This window comes from Notamacropus eugenii, chromosome 2 (genome assembly GCF_028372415.1).
Source record: "Notamacropus eugenii isolate mMacEug1 chromosome 2, mMacEug1.pri_v2, whole genome shotgun sequence".
In the NCBI taxonomy this organism is placed as follows: Eukaryota; Metazoa; Chordata; class Mammalia; order Diprotodontia; family Macropodidae; genus Notamacropus; species Notamacropus eugenii.
In genome coordinates, this window is record NC_092873.1 from 251,841,803 (window position 1) to 251,865,088 (window position 23,286).

The following is a 23,286-nucleotide window of genomic DNA, read 5'->3' on the forward strand; positions in this document are numbered from 1 at the left end:
ATATATATGTCTAATATATCCACAGATTCTATTCTTACCCAAACAGCAATTCCTCATCTTCTTTTTACCACCATTCCACTAAATATCCTTGGATTTACATACTCAAACAAGAATTATAAAATCTTAAATTAGAAGGAACTTTAGAGGTCATTTATTCCAATCTCCTACCCAACACAAGGAATCTCTTCAATAAGATCCCCAACAAAGTAGGAAGGACCATGGCTCAGCAAATATCCAAGTATGATAGATAAGCTGGTGGAAGACAGTTGGAGGTAGGTGGGAAAAACCTGGGACCCTCCTCCCTTCTCTCCAATCCCAACACCATGAAACCCTTTGTGTGCCAGGGCTGCATTACAAGAGCTGTTTTCCTAGCATCCAAGCCTGAATACAAAAGAATTTTTCCCATAGACAGAATATTAGAAATGGAAGTCAGGATATATAGTATTATTCAGATACATTAAAGTTAAATGAACTTTTGTGAGAATTCTAATCATTTTGCACAGTTTATTTCTATGTAGAATTGTACTGTATTCCAAATTCTAAAGCACTGGCTTACAAATCAAACATTCAGAAGCTGAGGACTGGCTATAACCACATAACTACAGTTTTATGACTGTACTCACGAATATCTTTCCAGTACACGTCCCTTTTTGGAGGGTTTGTAGAGGTTCCTATCCTTCTGCAACAAATTATACAACAAGTTGCCAGGGACATTCTGTGCAAACAGAATAAATGATACATGTTATTTAATGTACACTTTGTTACCATTTCTCCTAAAACCAAAGCCCAATACCATCATGACAACGGACAAACCCTTTCTGAATCAAGGGAGTTTGATTTTTGGACTAAGGAAAAAAACAAACACCTTAATAAAACAATCATGTTTTTTGCTAAGCATTCATTCTTCTGGGGGAAAAAATTCCTTATTTAATTAAGAAAGACTTCATAGAATTGGATTTCTTCAAATTGTGTTTACTTCTGAGATACCAAGCAAAGACAGGAGGCAGAGTCCAGCTGGTGGAGTAGCAGAAAGTAGTTACAACTGATTCCCTCACAAAACCCTTCTAAACAGATGTAGAAAATGAATCAGACCAAAACCTGATGAACAAATCCAAGAAAAAGTCACAGTGAGTTATTTTTCCAAGTTATCATATACATATAAAGACAGATAGAGTGGTCTGCAGACCTGCAGGCCAAGTCTTACCAGGAGCATACTGCATGGAGCACTCCAGCACAAGGGAGAAGCTAAGTTCCAGGGAAAGAACAGGTCCCAGAACCATATGGGGACACCCAGAAAGAAAAAGGTGTCATTTGGCAGCTTTGATATCTACTAATCCCTTACAGGGTTGGATGTGCCTAGAGGCATAATTCTGGGGCTAAGGTGCAGCCACAGACCCTACATAGTAGGAAAAGAGTTAGCAAGTTCAAGCAGCAGCAGTGTGGCTCAAACAAGAAGGGCAGAGCAGAGTCTTAGTTCTAGCTTCTAACCCAACCTACATGGTCATGGTAGAGAAATAACCAGGTCAGGAACGGGGTGCCTACAGTTCTTTAACTATCTGAACCCGTAGAGGTTCCAAGCTGGCTGAGCTTGGCTAACTCCAACAGCAGTCTATCATTATTCAGACCCAAAGGGAATGGTAAGTGAAAAGGCAATTATATGGCACCTACCATACACCAGACACTGTGCTAAGCACTTTACAAATATCTTATTTGATCCTCATAATGGGGGGATGGAGAGGAGGGTTGCTATTATTATCCCCATTTTACAGATGAAGAAATTAAGGCAGATAGAGGTTAAGTGATTCAAAGCAAACGTTAGAGGCCACTCCCTGATTCTAGGCCTAGCACTCTATTTACTGCACCCTCTGGCAACCAACCCAAACCCAGGTTAGGAACTTGTAGAGCTGGGGGGGTGGGCATGGGGGTGGGGGCAGTGTTTGCAGTAAACAGACTTTACCCTGCATCTAACTACTCAAGGAGCACTGAAAGTTGCAGGTCCCCAACGTGAGCTCTAAGGGAGGTAGGCCAAGCAGCAGTGGGGGCCCAATTAAGGCTGTGTGACATATATGTGAAGAGGATCCCATTAGAACGATTACATAATGTTCTCCATCTTCATTCAGCAGAAGTAAAAGCACTGGTTGGCAGAGCACCACTGACAATATAAGGAGACCAGGAACCTGAGAAAAGAGAACAGCACAGAGCTGAACTGGTTCAACAAGGGTTTAATAAGGGGAAAAGAGGAGAGAGTGCCTAGTACAGATGACCTAGGAGAGAACTAAGGGTTGAGGAACTGGAGGCCAAGGTGTGGATGAAAAATAGGGTTTACAAAAGGAAGGCCAAGGGAGAGGTGGAAAGTCAAAAGATTATGGTCAGAAAAGGTGATTTCAGAATTCTTGAACATGCAGGTGGTACATCTGCAGATGATGGAAAGACCAACGGTTATCTTTGTGTGTAGCTAAGGTAGGATGGAGGAGTGAGGTCAAGGGAAGTTAGTAGTATGAGCAACTGAGTGCTTAGGGTGTTTGAGGGTGAGTCAGTACATGTGCTGAAATCCCCTAGCATAAGGGGAGGAGTTAGGAAGGAGAAAAATCGTAAGCCAGGTATTGAACTTGCTGAAGAAGGAAGGAGAGAGATGTGAGTAATTGGAATAAAAAACTGATCAGCTTACTATTTGAGTTTAATTATATATAAGAAAGGGAAAAAGTGAAATACCACTTTGAATTGATTTTTCAAAATTATCTTTTAAACAGAAAATTAATCTCTCTTCTAGTTCTGGAAAAACTTTCCTTAGCCTTTTTTCAACTTAAAGTGCTTCAATACCAGAAAAAAAACTATATTCTCAAAAATAAAACAAACTCAACATTAATAGAGCAAATTGATAAAATGGTCTAATTTTATAAAATATTAAATTAATAAAGTGGTGGAAGTCCATGATACACATATGTTTAACAAACCATGCACTCAGCACTTGACCCAATGCTTCAAGGTACTATGTTTGGAGCTACAAGAGATTCAAAACTCAGTAGTTCCAGCTCCATACACAATAAGATTGCTCACAAGATAATTTTTGTACCTTTCCTATGACATTTTGTTATATAATACTGTGGGAGTTGAGAAGTGGAAGTGATTTTCCCACCTGGGAAGATCAGGAAATGCTTCATAAAGAAGATGGCAATGATTTGACTCTTCAAGTATGGGTATGATTTGAACAGATGAAGATGAAGAGGAAGATATTCCAGGCAAAAAAGTCTTTAATATAATTAAAGGGAGAGTGATGGAGTAAGGAAGAGGCATGTTCAAGAAACAGAGTGACTAGGCCAGTTTGACTGGTGCACCAAATACAGAAAGAAGAATAAAAGATAAAAATTAGAAAGGCAGCTGGATTTAAAAAATGGAAAATATTAAATGACAGACTGAACTGGACTTTTATTCAGTATGTAATGGGTAGTCATTTAAGTTTTTTGATCAACTGAGCAGAGTATATGATTCCAGTTATATTTATAGGATTATTTCCCTGGCAGGAGTATGCAGGACAGATTGGGAGAGAAAGCACAGGCACTTAATAAATATTTGACTGATTGACTGACGAGAGAGCCTGGAGACACAAATCAATTAGAAGGCTACCACAATAATTAAGGAAGAAGAAGAAGAAAGGGAATGGAGAAGTGAACAATCAATAATATTTGGCAATGTACTGGACTAAGTAACGGAACAGAAAAAGGAAACAAAGAGGTCTGAACTCTGAAGTTGACTGGGAAGATAGTAGGACCAATAATAAAAATAAAGAAATCAGAAGATAGAGTGATTTTGTGAGAAAAAACACCCAAACACCACAATTACAGATAAAGCAGAAAACACCATAACCATAGGTCACTTACTTCTTGCTACACGACTGGTAAAATTACTTTCTTCCTGTTTCACAAATACTAGAAAATAAGAATAAATGTACTTTACAAATCATTATATGTATATACTACATATTTATGTGTTCATTTTTAATAATTATCTCCAAATTTCACATGTCCTACCAAACAAAACTTACCCTAAAAGCTTCCCTGGTGTGGCTCCACTGTTGACTACAATTCTGTAATAGTCTATGGTTAAAGAATAGAAGGCTATAGACATCAGACTCCCTTTGATACCAGTAAAGTCCTGAAAGGCATGCATTATATTAACTGCACTGTTGTTTTCATCTCCAGCCCTCCACACCACTTAGTTCAGTACTCTGCCCTTAGTTATAATCAATAAATGCTGTCCAATGACCCTAAAGACTACTGGCAAATAAAATCACACTTCATGGGAAAAAGATGAATGCTGAAAGCTGTTTCTCAGGGTTGTTTTTTTTAAATAGTCAATAACTCATCTAGGCCAACAAATGATTTTTCAACCCTTAGAAGTTTTGGATCATTTCAGTTTTTAATGACCCCTCTTAGCTTTCTTTTCTGATTTATTAGGCTCAGTGCAGAACCTGCTTTTCTTTTCTCTCCACACTCCTTCACTGGAAGACCTAATCAGCTCCCATGGGCTCCATTACCATCTCTATGCAGGTGCCATTCAACCACACTAGACATTTCAAACTGAATGCCCATAGGCATCTCAAATTCAACATACCCAAAACAAAATTCATTCTTTCTCTCTTTTTCTCTCAATCCACCTCTCTTACAAACTGCCCTATTATTGTTAAGGGTACAACCAGTCATCTAGTCACCTAGGTTCAAGACCACAGTGTCATCTTCAACTCACTTTCAATTATCCCATCTCTCCAAATCAGTAGCCAAAACTTATCACCTCTGTCTCCGCAAGGCTCCTATACATCCTTCCTTCTCTCCCTTCACACCTCCATCCCCACTCCCACCCCTCCATTCAAGTTCCCTATCACCTCTTACCTAATTTGTTATCCTTACTTCAAATCTTTCCCTAATTCAATCTCTCCTCCACACACCCATCAAAATAATTTTCTAAAGGACAGGTATGACAATGTCACCCCACATTCCCTTACTCAATAAGTTCCAGCAGTTCCCTATTATCTCCAGGATCAAATATCAATTCCTCTGGCATTCATATCTCTTCACAACCTTCTGTCCTTCCAATCTTTTATGTGTTAATCCCCTGCTTGCACTCTTATCCAGACATACTGGCCTACCTGCTGTTCTGCACACAAGGTGTTCCACCTTTCATCTTCATTTCCCTTCTTTGTGGCTTCGAATAAAAAGGTGAGTTGTCCTCTGTACCTCGTATGAACTCCCTCCTCACCTCAACTCAAATGTTACCTTAACCATGAAGCCTTTTCCTGATCCTTCCAGCTGGTAGAAACTTCCTTCCCTTCTATTCATTTTGTGTATATATATATACAAACATATATGTATATGCTTATATATGGACATGTCTCCTCCATTAAAACATACATTCTTTGAGGGCTGGGACTGTTTCAAATTTGTCTGTGCATCCCCAACCTTTAGCACAGTGCCTGGCACACGGTAGGGACGGTTTAGTGAATGACTGACAGGTTAAGTGACTTGCCTTGGGTCACCACAGCTTAAATATTTGCATTAGAGATAACTCATGACCTGGGAAAAAAGAGAGACTGAGAAAGAGACAGAGAGAAGGAGGGAGATAGAAAAAGAAAGGGGAAGAAAAGAAAGAGAGAAGAGACAGACAAGCGAGAGAGGGGAGGGAAAGACAGAGGAACGGAGGAAGAGGAGACAGAAAGAGACATGGAGAAAATAGAGAAAGAGACAGAGAGAGACAGAGGAGGGAGAGACAGGCAAGAAAGGGAAAAAAACAGAGACAGACTGGACGCGAGTGGAAGGGGAGAGATAGACAAGACAATCATAAACAGACAGCCAAAAGACAGAGAGCCCAGGAAGGTGAAGAGAAAGGAGAGAGAGAACAGAGACAGGAGAGATGAAAGACAGGAAACAGAGAAGGGGGAGAGACAGACAAGGGACAGGAAAAGAGAGATAAGACAGAGAGAGGGTGGATCGCAGTAAAGTGTGAGGGAGGACATCAAATTGCACAGCAATAAGAAGTGAGAGGGAGGCGAGAACATTGGTGCAGCCAGGGCAGACAGCTGTCTTCCAGAAGCCTGGCTGTAAGAGGGAGCTGTACAGACGGAAGACGCAGAGGGGAAGGCACCCACCACCCACCTCCAAAGGAAGCAAAGGGAAGCAGGAAGAGGCGCACGCGCACTCACGAGCCAGGGCCCAGCTGAGCACGCCACGCCCCCCGCCTAAGCAGTCAGTCGGTTAAGGGCAAGGCAGGACAGCGCCGGGCACAGCCGGGCAAGGCCAGGGTCAGCCTCAGAGAAGCAGTAGGGTGGCCCGCGCAGCTTCTCAAACGGGGGTGCTCCCGTGGCTCCGCTCCATCCCGCCCCAACGTATCCGGCTCCGAGCCTCCCCAGCCCCCGGAGGAGTCACAACTGACGCACTCCTCGTCCCTCCCCCGCTTCCTTCCCACCTACCTGGCTGCTGCGGGCGGATCGTTCCCGCCCACAGCCGAACTGGATCTGGTGGGGGGGGGGAAGGAAAGGAGGAGGATAAGGGAAAAGACCCACCCCGATCCGCTCCCGGGCCCCGGCGCCCAAGAGCCTCTGCCACTGGCGCGGGCACGTGACCCCGCCCTCCGTTCCTCCCACGGGTGTAGCCCCGCCCCCTCTGCGTAACCTCACCGACCCGACGCAGAAACCTACAGCGCAGGCGCACTCCGCTGATAATTCCGGCGAGCTGCAGCTGGGACCTGGCTGGTCGGAGGTGCGTCGCTGTTGTTAGGGATTGGTAGGTGGTGTAGCTTCCGGACTCGAAGGTGAGAGGAGTACGCCTGGAGTGGCCGAGGGATAGCTAGGCCCAGGGTTAGCCACCCCTTCCTCTCCCTGCCGTGCTGCCTTCCTCAGGGGCTGCGGAGCGAAGGCACGGCCTTGCCCCCCCTCCCCCAGCCCGCGGAGGATCTGGAGTCCTCGGCGTGTTGGGTGCCCAGAGCAGGACCCGGGAATGTGAATAATAATAGTAATTTACTAAGAGCCGATTTTTACGTAGCTCTTTAAGGTTTGTCAAGCCCTTTACGTAACAACGCTTTTCATTTGTTGTCTCACTTCAAGCAGCCTTCTCAGGCTGCCGTGAACCCTTCCCCCATCCCCTTTTATTGTGACTTAGATTGATTGCATCTCGGCCTGGACTGTCTATCTATTACCGGTCCCAAGCTCGGACCCTAAAACACATCCAGGTCCTCATCCCCGGGTTTCTGTAGGCGTCCAAGTGCCAGCAAATACTGGGTTGGATGTGGTCCTGGATTATTTTTTTTTAAAAAGCTAGAATACCCAACTATCCCTAATAGTTAATTTTTTTTCCTATTCACTATGTCCCAGCCTTTACTAGAATGAGTATTTAGAATTTTGTTGTATTCCATATATTTAATGTGTGCAATTTGGTGAACAAAATTACACTTGATGATAGGTTAAATTTTAAGGGAAAGTCAATGATGACAACTGAGCTATATTTTCTTTGTAAATATGCTTTATCGTCTTTGAATCAGAAGTGTTGAAAATGACTTTTGTGGGTTTATGTAGTAATATCATCATTTTCATTATCCTTATGTTTCTTTTAGTGAAATGTTAAAATTGATTATTGATTGATTTTTTTTTTAAATTTTAGTTCACTTCGTCCCTTTTGTTGACATCATTGACAGCATTTGACACTTGTAACTTGGAGAAAATGGTGAATGTCTTGAAAGGCGTACTTATAGAATGGTTAGTACTTTTTCACTTATGAGTGTTGATTTTCTCACTTACTTTTTTTTGTTCCTACGAAGCCCATTAGTTTCCTCATTTATAAAATTAGATGATCTGACTCAGTGATAATCTAAGGCCACCTCCTGCTCCTTGAGATTTTATGATTCTAAGTCCCAGTGAAGCTTTTCCTGATTATTCCAGGCCTTTTTGGTTTTCCTTTTCCTTTGAACCACCATTGAACTTAGATGTTCTACCCTCTGGTTTGGTACTTAGAATCACACATTCTTAGAGGATGTAGGACTACCAGTTGACACTTTTCCTTCTCCTCTGCTAACTTCTGACTCTTTGAGGAACTGTGCTCTATAGTTCTCTCCACTTAACAGCAACCACCAAGTTCAAGGCACTGTGGGGACACTGGTGTACATTAAGTAGTTCAAAGCAAAATAGAGTAGCCTCATGATTGACTGATGTTAGTTTACATAGAGAAATAAAAGATACAATTGGATGTCTTTTTTTAACTTGGGCTATTTATACCTCTTTTTGGAGTGTCTTGCAAGTTTATGTTGATGCGTGGGTAATTGACCTGATTATATATTCAGTAAGTCATAATTCACATTACATGTGGGGATGTTCTCTAATCAACTTGATGCATTTTACAGGATGTTGAGAGTCTTGAATTTGGATTGTGCCTTTCTCTGAAGAGCATAGACACTTCCCTGTATATTCTTTAGGTCTCTTTTTAAAGACTAGTGATTGTTTCATGGGTTGAGGATAAATACAGGCTTTGTTTTTTAAACAGCAGTGGAGATTAATTGTTTGGCACTAGAATGTTTCTAGTGGTGTCACTACCCTAGAACACTACCACTATAGCTATTCATTCTCTTCTCTGTAAATGGGAGTAGTAGTTGTTTCAGTTTTCTTTCTCTTACTTCCCATTTGGGATTTTCTTGGCAAAGATACTGGAGTGGTTTGTCATTTTCCTCCTCTAGCTCATTTTACAGATGAGGAAACTGAGTTAAGTGATTTGCTCAGGGTCACACAGCTACTAAGTGTCCGAGGCAGAATTTGAACTCAAGAAGATGAGTCTTCCCAACTTCAGGCCCATCACTCTATCCACTGTGGCATCTAGTTATCCCTAAATGGCAGTAGATGTTTTAAATGCTATTGAATATGCTAGCCTACCTTCTGGAAGATATGATAAAAGTTCTAAACAAAAGCTCATCATACCTTAAAATTCATCAAATGAACTTAAATAGAGTTTTAAGTTTTAAAAAGTTCTCTTCTTACAACAGCCTGTTAGGGCAGGCATTTCAGCTACTACCCCATTTTACAAAAGAGGAAATTAACTTGCCCAAGGGTACACAGCTAGTAAATATTAGAAGTAGGATTTGAACCCACATCTTCTTGATTAGTGGTCTTTCAGTTGTACTGTTTGCCCTTGAATGGAAGCTTTAAAAAAAAAAAAAAGATACAAGTGGCACAGACGTAACATATTAATGCAGATATCTTGATTATGCAAATACTTTACTCAACTTATTTCTCAGAAGCAAAGAACACTATTCAATTCAAAGTATTCAAGTAACTTTCTGAGGTGAGAAATAGAAAATGCTGGACAGTTAAAGGATCCCAATATTTTCTTAAAGGTTGAGAGATCAGCAATACATTGAGAAAATTATGAAAGGAGCTTCTCTGTGCCTACACACTTTCTAGTTTTAGCTTTTTTGGTGTAGTTGCTCTAGATGATCATCTCGGAAAAAAGGCTTATACTTCCTGTGTACACATCCTCATCAGCACCCACTACAGTCTAGTTCCCATCATTCAACAAAAACTTTAATCCTCACCACTCTACTGAAACTGTTCTCCCCAGAGCCACCAGTAAGTTCCCAGTTGATAAATCCAATAGTTGTTTCTTAATCCTCATCCTTGACCTTTCTACAGCATTTGACAAGGCTCATCACCCCCATCCTTCTTGATATTATTATCCCTCTTGACTCCTTTGATACTGTTTTGTCCTGCTTTTTCTCCTACCTTTTTGGGTTTTCCTTTTGTCTCTTTCCCTGGGTGTTCTTCTCACCTGGCAATATGAATTTCTCCTAATGTTATGTCATTTCTCCTCTTCTAACCTTGTATTCTATTCCTGTTGGTACTTATTTCTGTGACTTCAGTTACTATCCCAGATGACTTTCAGTTGTTTCCAGCTGCAACCCTGCATTTCAAACTGCTCTCTGTACGTATCCACTGGTGTGCTGTGCTCAACTCAACAGCATGCCTCAACTGACCTCATTTTAGTCCTCTTTCCTTTCCTAAGTTTCCTTTTTCTGTTTATCCTCCTATCAGTCATTTAAGCCCTTAACTTCGGAGTCATCTGTGTTTTCATTCTGTCATTCCCCATTATCTAGTCAGTTGCCAAGTCCTATTAATTCTATTTCTACAACATTTCACATCCATCCCTTTTTCTTTTCTACCAACTCCTATTCTCACCTGGAATATTGTGGCCCCTTCCAACTGGTCTCCCTGTCTCCAGTTTCTCCCCTCCATTCCATCCTTCATCCTACTGGGAAATCAATCTTCCTAATGCATAGATCAGATCTTGTCACTCCTTTGCTCAAAAAATCTTCACTGATTACATCTTACCTGTGGAATAAAATGCAAATACCTTTACTTGGCATCTCCATAACTAGATTTTATCCTGGCTTTCTAGTCTTTTTTTTGCACACTATATCTCTTCATAAATTTTACATTCTGCCCATATTGGAGTCCTTGTTTCTTGGGCTTTGCTTACTCTGTTCAACCTCTGTTGAATACTCACTTTTGAAACCTGGAATGAACTTTAGCTCCACAGATTAAAATCCTTTTCAAAACAAAGATCAGGTGCCACCTCCAGGCTGCATTCCTTGGTTTTTTCTTCCCTAATGCTAGACGATTCCTTCACCACAAATTTCTCGTACTCTTTTAACTATCATATGTGTGTGTGTGTGTGTGTGTGTGTGTGTGTGTGTATCTCCTATATATATGTATATATCCTATATACTTCTAAATATTTCTGTTCTGACATAGTGTCGCATTGTGTATGTCTTCTCCATGTACACATTTGAGAACAGGGAGTGTTTTTTTTTTTTCCATTTGTGTATCGCCCAGTATTATTGCAGTGCCACACTGGGCACATGATAAAAGTTTATTGAGTTGAATTTGCTCAGATGAGAAAATGTATCGATAAGAGCCCACATGCCCAATTAATTCCAAGCACTAATGTACTTTGGTGAATCTGTTATTATTGAGGCTAAAAAATAATATCTGTGAAAATACATTTTAATAGTTAAAAAGAATACAATGTATATATGTAATGTTACCAGAGCTACCAACATGTTATACTAGTTTGCATTTTGATATTTTTTTTGTATTCTCAGTTTGTCCTCAACCCTATGCCTAGTTTTTTTTATCATAGATTTAGAACTACACTTTACCAATCCCTCAAGATGCTGACATAGTATCTCATGCTGTGTTGCCAAGTTCACCTGAGGCTTTGTAAGTTCTAAGTGCCTTTTTAAAAAAAATTTCGAAAACTATTTTGAGAACTGAGAAAAATTATAAGAGTGGAAGAATGTGCACCAAGGTTAAAACCCCAGGAGAATAAAACTGAGGCTTTTCAACATCTTTTGAGAGATAGGAATTGATAGGAAGAGACAAATAAAAGAACAACTAAGTTTCAAAGCCCTAAACATAGACTTTTCTTCTGTAACTGTCCCTAGCTGAGAATCTCATTTGGATTCTTACTGTTTCCTACCATCTCCCCATTACCCATCATGTGCCCCCTTTTTTTCTTTATATCCCTTCTTTTAAAGCAAAGGCAGGAAGAGTTTTTGACTCAGATTTTTCTCTAATTGGGTGAAGGCAAATAAATGGAATAATATTAGATAAACTTGAAATATGTCCTCGCTACTTATGTTCCTCCCTACAAAACTGTCTAGCAACTACGTTGTTAAACCTGTTCCCTTGACTTAAGCATTATTTCCACTTGGAGTATTAGAAATACATGTCTCAATCAATATTCCAAGTCCCCTTTTGTTGAGTGTGCTTCGTAAATTACATAGCTTAACTCACCTAGTTTTGTTTTTTATGAATTGTATTTTGTGCTCAGTACTAGCACCTTTTATTCAGACTTACTTGTTTTCAGCAATGGATTTTCATTCTACTTTCCTCTTGCCAAAATTTGCAATTTCAGGAACTGAAAAGTGAAATCTTCTAAGTAGCACAGTGTTTCAAATAAGAACAATAGCTGGTTATATTTTTATAGTTCCCACCACTTGTGACCTTGACAATTTGGGGTTAATACAATTAAAAGTATCATTTGTTTTAAACGAAATGTTTAGTGAATAGTACTGTCTAGTTACATAGTAAAATAAATTATCTAGTGAGCTTCCCCTGTGCTGAGAGATGTTGTAGAAAGAATTCTTAAAAGGGATTGAACTTTAAGGTTGCTCTTCCAGTGCTCAGTTTCTGTATCTTCCAAATAAAATTGGAGCTGCATACAAACATGGTAGCCCTAGCAATGCTGGAATAAAGAAAATGGAAGTTCAGATTTATCATTTCTGCTACTTACTATGCTTAACCTGTGTGACCTTGGATCTATCACTTAACCTCTCTTAGCCTTGTCTCCTCCTTAGTAAAATGCAGAGATTAGACTTAATAATATCAGATGTCCCTTTCAACTAAAAATCTATAATCCTAAATGTGTTTTTTTCAGAATGTACAATTCCAAGTAGATCATCAAAGTCATATAGTACAAGTAGAATATGAGCTTTTGAAGGACTTTGTTTTTGTATCCTCAACATCTAGCATAGTATCTGAAACTTGGGCACCTAAGAACCTATTAATGCTTACTGAATGAATAAATTCCAGTTATTCATATTTACAGATCTGAGATTTAAACACTGACTGGGCTGGGATTTTAGCTCTATATTTTTAAAACAAATTAAGGACTTTCCTGAGTAAATTGTGTGAAGGGGGAATGTATTAAGTATTCTAGAGGTACTTGGAAAATTTAGCTTTCTTAAAGGTTACATACTTAGGTACTAGTTTTTATTGTTCGTCTCTTTAAAAGTAAGTTTTCTTAAGAACCTTTTCTAGAGAAAACCTTTATCCTAGCTTGAATTACTGGATATACTTGGAAATAGTTGTATTTTTTTAATTAGCATATGAGTGAAATGGAGTCAGTAATTTAATCTGAATTTCCTTCATGAAGATTTTATCCAAGTTAGTGAGACTTTATTATATTTACCTTTGTGACCATCATACCACTTTTTATCTTCCATATAACTTTTAATATTCTACTTATAAATGTCACTATTTCTCAGTGAACTGAGAGAGTAGCAATATAATATCATTAAGTGGATTATTTAAGAGCTAAAAAAAAGGCTATTTATTTAATACTTGTCATTATTCTACTGATTTTGCACGATTAGGGCTTTGGTCAAAAAATTGTCATTTTCTTGAAACCTTAACCAACAGGAAGGAAATATTCTGGTTCAATCATTTGGGGAAAGTTTCTGGAATTAAACTTTTACCACTTAAAAAGGTTGATGACTCTCTTTTCCTTCATACTATATATGGGAAATTTTTTAATCTTTTTTGATGATTATAGCTTATAATATACCAAGTTTCAATCTTCATGGATTATGAGTGAAGATTAAAAGTTATGATTCTCTTAGGGTACAGAATTAATTGTTCCTTAATCATTTCTAAAATGTGCCATTTAAGTTATTGACTAGCAATTTTTAAAAATTGTTCTATCAAGAAAAGTGAATATTATTTTGACCCCAGTAACTTCATAGCTTCTAATATCTACTACTGGTTAGTAACCTGTGCATTTTTAAAACCTTACCATGTTTACCTGCAAAAAGTTGTAGAGTTAATCTTACTGACAATTGTGTAAAATTTTGAGGGGAGAATAAAAGTATCATTGCTTGCTCTAAAACTTCCATAGGTTAGAGCTCTTATAAACTATTCTGTATAAAATGGCAATGGTATCTTTTGGCAATGTGTTTGTCTCCACAGTGACCCTGCTATGAAGCAGTTTCTGCTGTACTTGGATGAGTCAAATGCCCTAGGGAAGAAATTCATCATACAAGACATAGATGACACCCATGTCTTTGTACTGGCGGAGCTGGTTAACTTCCTCCAGGAGCGAGTGGGAGAGCTAATGGACCAGAACTCTTTTCCTATTACACAGAAATGAAAAGACCAGAAAATGGGATTTGACCTATCTCAGAAACTCTGAAATTGTAAACAACAAACAAAAGAACAAGATTTTTCCAAGTAGCATTTTATGAGACTGATTACATCAATAATTAAGCATTTATTTAGCAGTGGTTATTGCACAAATTCATATCCTCAGACAAAATGTTCCTGAGTTGTTTGGTTTCTGTTCAATCCATAGACAACACAAATAAAAACTTTACTAGAGTTCCTTATGATTTGAATTTTGTTTGTGTATTACAGTAGAAATATAAATGTATTCCTGTTTATACAGAATTTTAAGAATATAGAGGAGAGGCTAGCATAATATGCTTTTGAATTATTCATCTGACCTAAGTGTTTATTTTACCTCATTTTGTTACAAAGCATTTCAGGAATTTACTGTGTTAGTGAGGTGGGAGACTTCAGTAATGCTGTATTCTGATTTCTATAACTGTATTTTTTTAAAAAAAAAAATTTTTTTGGCCCATGTGGAGCTATGAAATAAAAAAGATTGGTAGGAAACCATGGAGAAGGGAGATATATGTAGAAATTTACTTCTCCCTCACTGGTTAACAAGTCTTATGGTAGCTAGAGGCAACCAAATAAGGAAAGTCTATGCTGATTTGTGACACCTGCCAGGTATGTATCCTCATGTCTATATGGTTGGTCTAAGCAGGGGTGGGGAACCTGTGGCCTCAAGGCCAGTTCTGTGAAGTTTAGATTTAGGCTGCACTTAAGAACCTAGAGGGCAACATATGGCCTTGAGGTCGCAGTTCCCCACCCCTTGTCGGATCCATTATGGTTAAATGAATTCATGCAAATAGGTTGTTAAAACTTGCCAGTTACCTGTGCAATAGTCTTTATATGACTTGTGAAAATTAAATTAGTTTGAAATAGAGGATGGAACCAGATTGAAAGAAAAGTACTAATAGAATAAAAAAATATAGTATATGACTTTTTTAAAGTAACTTCCTGAATTTAGAAGCTTTTAAGCTAAAGGTAACAAATAAAAACCTCACTGCAGAAGCAAAAACATCATGGAAATGAAATAACTTGATTTGGGCTCTGTCCTTTGTGGAAAGATTAGCTGTGTTGAGAACCTAAATTCATGTAGTAGAAATAATGACTTTGATAAAACTTGTAGGAGACTGGCTGCATGCCCCAAACAAACGCAGTTCCATGCAGTATATTTCTCCTAATCAGAAGCATAATAAGCTTTATAAAAGAGGAAATGCCAGTTTTATTTCTTTATGAACTCATTAAGTAGCCCTAAACATTATTATATTAGGAATGTCCCTAGTTCCCTAAGAATAAATCACAAAACTTAGTAGTAATTCACCTGCCTAGACAAGAATACTTATACTGCTAGGATAATTTTTTAAAATTACCTTCCAGAATTTTGAGTTTCAAAGTATTAAAATTATGTGGAGGAAAACATCCTGAATGGGAACTATAGTTTTCTATACAGGGAAATACATATCATTGGCAGATAAAATTTATTATGAGCAAGGGATTTATGGTAAGACAGATACCACCAAGAAATATATTTTTCTCAGAAATGCATTTGTGGTTTATTTTAACTGTAGAGAAATACTTTAGAAATCACTGATGGCCAGAGATCAAGGAAATTGCATTAAACTCTTTTCAGAGGTATAGAAATTAGGTTTAATTTTTTTTACCTACTTGATTAAGTAAGCCATAATCTAAAATCAAGCCCTTATGAGGTTTCAGGCAGGGAAAAGAATGCTGGCTTTGTATTAGAACTTTAGGAATCCTGAATATGCATCATATCTTATGTAACAATGTATTGTGAGAAATCAGCTTTAGGTTGTCTAATGAGTGCTGATGGCAGCCAAGAAATTAGGAATGTCAATCTATGACATGGCAACAATCATATTTTGAATGCTAGTGTCACCTTTAATGTATTAAAATATTGATTACAACTTTTCTGTGAGGTGGGTAAATATTTACTTCCTGCTTGACTTTGGGCTAGTCACTGCCTCTCACTGAGCCTGGGCCTGGCCTTTGTTTCATCCTTTGTGAAATGAAGCAGTAGGATTTAGATCAGGCCTTGAGACCACATGTGGCCTTCTGGGTCCTTGGGTGCAGCCTTCTTACTGAGTCCAAGTTTTGGGAATTTGTTCTGTGAAGTTTGGTTTCAGTCAAAGGACTTCACTTAAGGACCTACAGGGCCACATATGGCCTTGAGGCTGCAGGTTCTCCACTCCTGATTTAGATGATTTCTAAAAAACCTTTCCAACTCTAGACTCTTTGATCTGGGAAGCAGTATGGCATACTGATAACAGATTTGTAGTCAGAATCTGGGTTCAAATTCCAGCTCTGATACTGTCCATATGAATGTGGACACGTCACTTAGCCTTTCTGTGCCTCAGTTCCTTCAATTGTAAAATGAGAGGCTTGAACTGTAGATGGTCTCCAAGAATATTTGACCAGCTCAGTACTTTAGAAGTAAGGCTTGATACTGCATTGTGTTGTGAATTGATAAAATTTTAATTCCTTCATTTTTCCAGATCTAAGTTTACAGTATTAGTTTTGAATGTGATGAGTGTTTAATTGAAACTTGGTAATATTTAAATAAATACTTAAATACTGCTTACTAATATTTAAATAACAATTAAACACCACTTGATGTTTTACTCTATGACCACAGTGACCTTGTCAGATGGGTGAAAGAGTATACATATAATTTAGAATAAAGTATGCCATGATTTATAGCCATGCATTATCAGAAGAATACTGGTATTAGAAAATATGAGTCTTTGTTAGGAACTATGCTATTTCCCAAATGCAATCAACCTACTCTCCTTTTCAATTTTTATATTAATTCATTGTCCATGTAATATATTATGTGTGTAATATGTATATATACATACATACATATAGGTAACCAAAATAGGATAAACACAAAGTAGTGTTTTTTAGTTATAATATTGCAAAAGTTTAGGGAGGGAAAATTAACAAAACTGTTGAGAAAACTTACATAAAGACATTTAAATACCTTTTAATTTAGTCAGTGATCCTTAAAATGGATGTTCCATAAGGAAGTAACCTATCAGAGGAGAAGCTGCAAAGGGGAAAAGATTTTCTAGGGTAAGAATGCTAGGGGTGAAGGAATCTTCCAAGGTAAGAAAGCTGCTTGAGAATTTAAGATACCTGGAAGTGTAACTTGCACTCAAAGAAAATAACTCCCAGTTCAACTGCTGAAATCTCTAAAGATTCCAAATCCAGTTTCTTAGTAATTACAAATGATGTAGTGATGGGACCCGTACCCTGAACTTTCCCACACAACTCAGTCCCTGGCATCTGGTCCATTCCAGATCACCTATACTTAACAATCCTTTCACTGTGGCTCTCCAACCCAACCCAGACTATTTAAGTACTTTCACAGTCTTTACCTGGCCTACGCCAGGCTATTTACTACTCCTTATTCCCATCCAGATCCTCTCACTGTCTTTTTTTTGTATAAAAATATCAATCTCACCCCGATCCAGGTGCAGATTCACTCAGCACACTCTACTGGTAGTACCATAAATTTTGTTTCTTTGACTGAAAGAAGGCTTGAGTGTTTGAATTCCTTCCAGGCAGACATCCCATACCCTTACATTCTGGGGTTCCCAGCACTCCAAACCACATTACTATCTCTGAATTAGTGACCTTTAAAAATTTTTTAGTACATAGCCCAGAAAAAATCAGCTGATTTTGAGATTCTGTTTTCTCTGCTTAGAAGTACAAAAGAAGTTTAAAATGGAAAATTAAAAGCAAGAAACTTTTGCATCAGTTCAGGCTATTGAAATATCACTTGCCAATAATGACAGAAATATAAGTGATGTTAGCAATATTACTGTATTTGATGGGGGTGGGGTGGGGTGGGGGTGGGAACATCTATACCTCTAAGACTTTAAAATGTTATCGAACATAGAATATACAAATATGTTTTAAAATAACTATATAATATAGAGCCTAAGAAAGGACTGGAATTTAAAAATACCTTGAAAGATTAAGCTGAGACAATTGACATAGCACATCTACATATACTAGAGATAGGATGAAGATCTTTATTTAAAAGTAATATTATATCTGCTTATAATTATATTTAAAGTATGTTTGCTCAGCTAGGAGAACTTACAGTAAAATTATTTTTAAAATTTATTGGCTTAATTGATACATCTAGTCTTTCTAATGATAAGAGGAAAATGACACAAGTATTTTATGTTACAGATAACAGGAAATGGAGTCTGGGGGGAGTGATTTGACCAAGGTCAGACAGGTAGTAAGTAGCTGAGCCTAAGTCTTTGATTCCAAAACCAGTGTCATTTGTATTGCTTCACCTAACAATGTTAAATTTCTTAAAGCTGGGCAACTTGTAACTCGATTTACAATGAAAATTTAAAATATGGTAAATTTGTAAATTATTTCTAATACAATTTTCATATCAAACATAATTGTATGAGAAGGCCAAGGTTATAATTATTTTCTTAACTAGCACCTATAACAAGTCCTCTGCAATTGTAACTTCAATACTTCCATAAGTCAGTGATCTCATCAGCAGATGTCCTATCAACAGTGTCATTTGCAACCCTTTTAACCTCACCCTACGTTCTTGTTCAATTCCTATCATAAATATTCCATAGGGGAATCTGTTGTTCATCCTATGTTCCAGGAGAGGAGCAATGACATCACAAGGATGAGTTCTTGACTTGTAATATGGATTGGGTTTAAGTGAGTCAGAGATGCCCAAAGTCATCAACCTCTCTCCTCCAGAATCATCCAAGTCCAGTGGCAAGACAAAGTTCTCTAGATGGTTGACAATGACCCAAGATGCAGTGGGTGACCTTGGCCTTTCTAATTAAGGTCTTTCCCAAGTCTCAGTTTATCTGAGGCCATGTCAATCAAATGGCTAAAAGTCAGGTAAGAATTGAGAAAGTAGGGAATGTACTCAATGCTCTGGAAGCCTTCCTCTAAGTGTTTTTCACATTCCCCCTGTATGGTCCATCTGTTATCTTTTTCTCACACTATAAAACTAGGCTACTTTTTCCTATTACTTTTCTTGGATAATGACTTTAAGATATACACATAAGAGATATTTAATGTCATTGTATATATTTGTTTTCCCAAAAATTTCCTTTTGACCCTAAAGGAGAAAAATAATTCCAGAAATTTTATATTTCTAAGCTAGAGTTCACTACTCTTTACATGAGGGTGGTAAAGAAAGCATGTAAGGTAATTGGAAAAAAATGCTTTTCAGTAGCCTCTTCCACTAGCACAGCTGTTTGCATTAACTGCCAAGAGAAGTGCTGAGCATGCCCAGCAAGAAGCCTGATTTGGGTAAAACTTGCTAATTAGAAGATAACTGATTTCCCCCAGTAGTAGTTGATGCTATTTATTGATAGTAGTTATCTCATTTTGGATCCTTTAAGTAGTCTAAGAATGTCTTCTTGTTGCTTTTTTTTTCTTTTTTAAAAGTAGAGATTTCACTGTAAGTTATTTAAGAAATTCCTTTTGATTCTAAGTATTTCTTCTTGTGTGGACTCAGTATCTCATTACAGGAACATTAGAGAAATTGAAAAGAATTGTACTACTGTATTGTGATATTATATTTGTCATTTTTCTCTAAATCTCATTCCTTTTGTTATAATAGAAGGAATGGAAAGCAGATCCACAGAGATGTAAGGACCTTAGAGATCATTAGTCAAGCCATCTCATTTAGCAAAGGGAAACAACCCAGAGAAGTTGGATGATTTGCCTTATATTCACTTTAATCCAACCAGCATTCCATTCTTTTTATGGGCCAGGAACCTTGCTAATAAATAAGTGGTAAGAACAGAGCACCCTTCCTGATAAGAGAGATGTCGTGGAAAATTGACAAACTGTAGCAACTGCTTTAATATGGGGGAAAGAGTGAAAGTAAAAAGGTGAAGTTGATTCCTATATTATGAACCTGATCAATTGAAAGAATTAGTGATGTCTTCAACAGAATAGGAAAATTATTAGGGGCTTGGGAGGGACAGTTACTTTTGTGAAAGGTATTAGTGCAACATTCCTCCCCAACATATCACACTAAAGTTGTTAGCAATAATAATCTGTTAAAGAAAAGTAAGCCTCCAAGACTTGCAAATAACTGAGATCACTTTCCACATCAAATTATTTTCATAAGGATAATGACTTTTGACTTGAATGGTAGTTTTAGTCATACAACTTTTAGATAGCTTTCTTTTTATATAGTGGCTATTGATCATTATGGATGTATTCTTTATGAACACTGCTGTAAAAAAAAAGGATTACATGACTTGCTAAGTTGAACAGTCATCATGGAAAACCCTGTAAACTTCAGAAGAAATGACAGATCATCATGCAGAGCATCTGAGAACTATGTGATAATCTATACTGTATCACTTCAAAAATGTTTTTTAAGACTATACATGCATGCCAAATGTCTTTTTCAATGATTTGTAATATATGTTTTATGACTAGAAACTTTTTTGTACAAGACACTCCAATAAATGTTTTAATTTTTAAAAAAGCTATGAACTATTGTTATGTACAGTTTGCAATTTTTAAAGTAATTTATTTTGTTTAGTAAGGTACTAATAAATTCCAAGGTCTCCTGCATTTTCTTCTGCATATTTAAACAATATTTATGGACACTCTTCTTTTTATATCTATTACTTTTACATATTAACCCACCTTCCTCCAGGTTCCCCTGGTAGAAGTCTTTCTTTATAACAAATACTTATTGTCAAGTAAAACAAGCAAATACATTGACCATGTATGAGAATGCATTCTTCATTCTTTACCCATGCACCATTACTTCTCTGCCAAGAGGTAGAAGGTATGTTTCATCATCAGTCTTTTGAAGTGATAATTGGCTATTGCTGTCATCAGAGTTCTAGCATTCTTTAAGGTTGTGTTTTCTTATATTATTATTGTGGTGGTCACTTAGATTTTTTTCTGGCTCTGTTAATTTCCTATCAGTTATTATAAGTCTATATTCCTCTGAATCCATCGTATTCATCTTTTATGGCACAATACAAGTCCTTTATACTTATGTTACTATTCAGCCATTCCCTAAAAGTTTTGTTTTTTTTTTTAAGGATTGGTAGGATATAAGCTTGTTTGTAGGTGGTAGGAAACTTTGGATAAAGAAAGCTTGAAAATTGCGAAGGGAATAATCAAAGGGGTAATCTGTTGGAAAATACAAGGAAAGAATGGGCCCAAGGGCAAAACAGAGGAGTTGGTGACATCATAAAGGTCTACTTCCTCAAAAACTGGTTCAAGTTAGGAGCAAAGGCAGGACTGGAAATCAGGTCTACTGAATTTTAGTCCAACAATCCAGGCAAATGATCCCTCATGGTGGCAAGGAGGTTATCCTTTGTCAACAGAGCTCATACTCAATTATTAAGTTCTGCAAAGTTAAAAATGCTTCTAATGTGATTGGTAACAGGAACCCTAACAAAATTTGGAAAAGTTAATCACCAGTAGTTTGATTATGGGTTGATGAACTATTTAGTCACCCCTCTCCTAGATGGCAGGCTCTTTGAGAGCAGGACCTAATTATCTTATTTATCTTTGAATCCCAGCCCTATCCCTCCACACTTAGCACTTTACCCCGACAGTAGCAGAAACTCAAAAAACTTTGTTGAAGGAAAATTAATCATGATTATACCATTATACAACATTGTTCTTGTTGTTCGTCCTTTGTTTTCAAAGAGGAGTAATGACATCACAGGATGATGTCTTGACTCATATGTGAATTGGATATAAATGAGGCAGAGTTGCCCAAAATTGTCTGTCTCATTTTCTCTTCAAGAGTCTTTGAAGTCCAGCGGCAAGTGAAAGTCAAGACCACTGGTGATGGCTCAGGATGCAGTCACTTTGGTGATTATCAATCTCTACATGTTTCACAACGCTTGCTTTGGCCACCTTCATAGCTGTTGGAACAAATTGTTCTAATTTACAAATTCTGCTAGTGGAAAGTCTTTATATGCTTGGGATAGACATCCTCCTAACTGTGGGGCTTGAGGTTTGCAGGTTTCCCTCAAACTGGTTTAGCCTGTCTACTAAGACAGTTCACTGGCATGTGGCTGCTGAAAATGTTACAGCTTCTTGGAGTCACAGGTGAGAGGTGAGTGCCAGGTAGACACCAAAGGTAGATGAGCAGCAACACCTGAGGTCTCATTCCTCCTTGCACGCCCAATATATCCCCATAACATTCACTGGCCATTTATTTATAAATTTAGACTATAAGTTTAGAAAACTCTTATTCTCATTGTCTGTGGGCATTATCCAGATATTTGAAATGAGAGGATATTTAGATGAATTATCACGACTCTTTTGATGATTGACTTAGCAGAACATTTAATGTAGTAGTTGTTGTTGTGCTTATCCTTCATTGCCAAAGAGATGCCATCAGAGAAATGATGACGTGACTTGAACTTGACTGTGTTTTGAGTGAGGGAGAGCTATGCAAGGTCACCAGCTTCACTTCTCCTCCAGAGCCATCTGAATCCAGTGACCAGATATTCATCAGGATGACTGGAGATGGCCCAGGATGCAATAGGAGATCTTGTCCCCTTTAGGCCAAGTTTTATTCAGACACTCACTTAGGGTGAGGTAATGCCCATTCATTGAACAGGCCTGTTTAAAAGAAGTAATCAGGACATGACCCCTTTAATGAGGCAAAGAAAAGAAAGACACCAAGAGGGGAGGGAAACAGCAACAGTTACTATTGATAATCATTCTGAAGCCAGAAGAGTCCAGAAGACAGCCTTTAGGTAGGGGGCAGGAGCCCCATGGTGTCTGAGCTTCAGAGTGCTATAGTATAAACATAACAAAAAGATTGATTGGTTGGTTGTTGTCCTTCGTTTTCAAAGAGGACCAAAATGACATCACCTTGGTAAAGTGAAGTTTCAGTGTGAACGACTGTGACTGATCAGACCAATACAAGTTCAGAATGCTCTACCACAAGTTGGTCACAGATGGTTCGTGTGAATATTTGGGGTAGATAATCCAAATTCACACATCCTGCATTTACTTTGTGCTGTCTCAATTCTGCTTTGCTCATAGAGCACAGCACCCTGTCTGATGTGGGCACGCCATGCTGAATGGTCCTGCACCAGTATCTCCCATGTTGCATAGTCAAATCCAAAGTTCTTGAGAGAGACTTTGATAGTGTCCTTGTATCGCTTCTTCTGTCCACCATGTGATTGCCTGCCCCATGTGAGTTCTCCATAAAATAGTCTTTTCAGCAGGCATATATTTTGCATTCAAACTATGTGGCCAGTCCATCAGAGTTGCGCTCTCTGAAG

General features: G+C 38.0%; 2 protein-coding genes across 14 annotated transcripts in view; one reads left to right on the top strand and one right to left on the bottom strand.

The window, feature by feature from the left end:
• SERAC1 (serine active site containing 1) overlaps positions 1–6,776 on the bottom strand; it is an 89,395-nt gene extending 82,619 nt beyond the window's left edge. For 2 of the 12 annotated variants that reach the window (XM_072643791.1, XM_072643802.1), the window contains exons 1-3: positions 6,461–6,595; positions 3,879–3,926; positions 624–715 (exon numbers count right to left, since the gene is read on the bottom strand). In XM_072643791.1, coding sequence (XP_072499892.1) covers positions 624–714 — 91 coding nt within the window. In that variant the 5' untranslated portion in view covers position 715; positions 3,879–3,926; positions 6,461–6,595. The other 10 variants (XM_072643793.1, XM_072643799.1, XM_072643796.1 and 7 more) reach the window with 10 other exon arrangements.
• On the top strand, positions 6,614–14,193 carry GTF2H5 (general transcription factor IIH subunit 5). 2 transcript variants are annotated; one of them, XM_072643804.1, is made up of 3 exons: positions 6,614–6,749; positions 7,647–7,741; positions 13,778–14,193. In XM_072643804.1, the coding sequence occupies exons 2-3, from the start codon at positions 7,707–7,709 to the stop codon at positions 13,956–13,958; spliced, it is 216 nt and encodes a 71-aa protein (XP_072499905.1). In that variant the 5' UTR covers positions 6,614–6,749; positions 7,647–7,706; the 3' UTR covers positions 13,959–14,193. The 2 variants fall into 2 exon arrangements, with proteins under 2 accessions (XP_072499905.1, XP_072499904.1); XM_072643803.1 differs by having other exon boundaries at positions 6,709–6,801.
• The last annotated feature ends 9,093 nt before the right edge of the window (positions 14,194–23,286 follow it).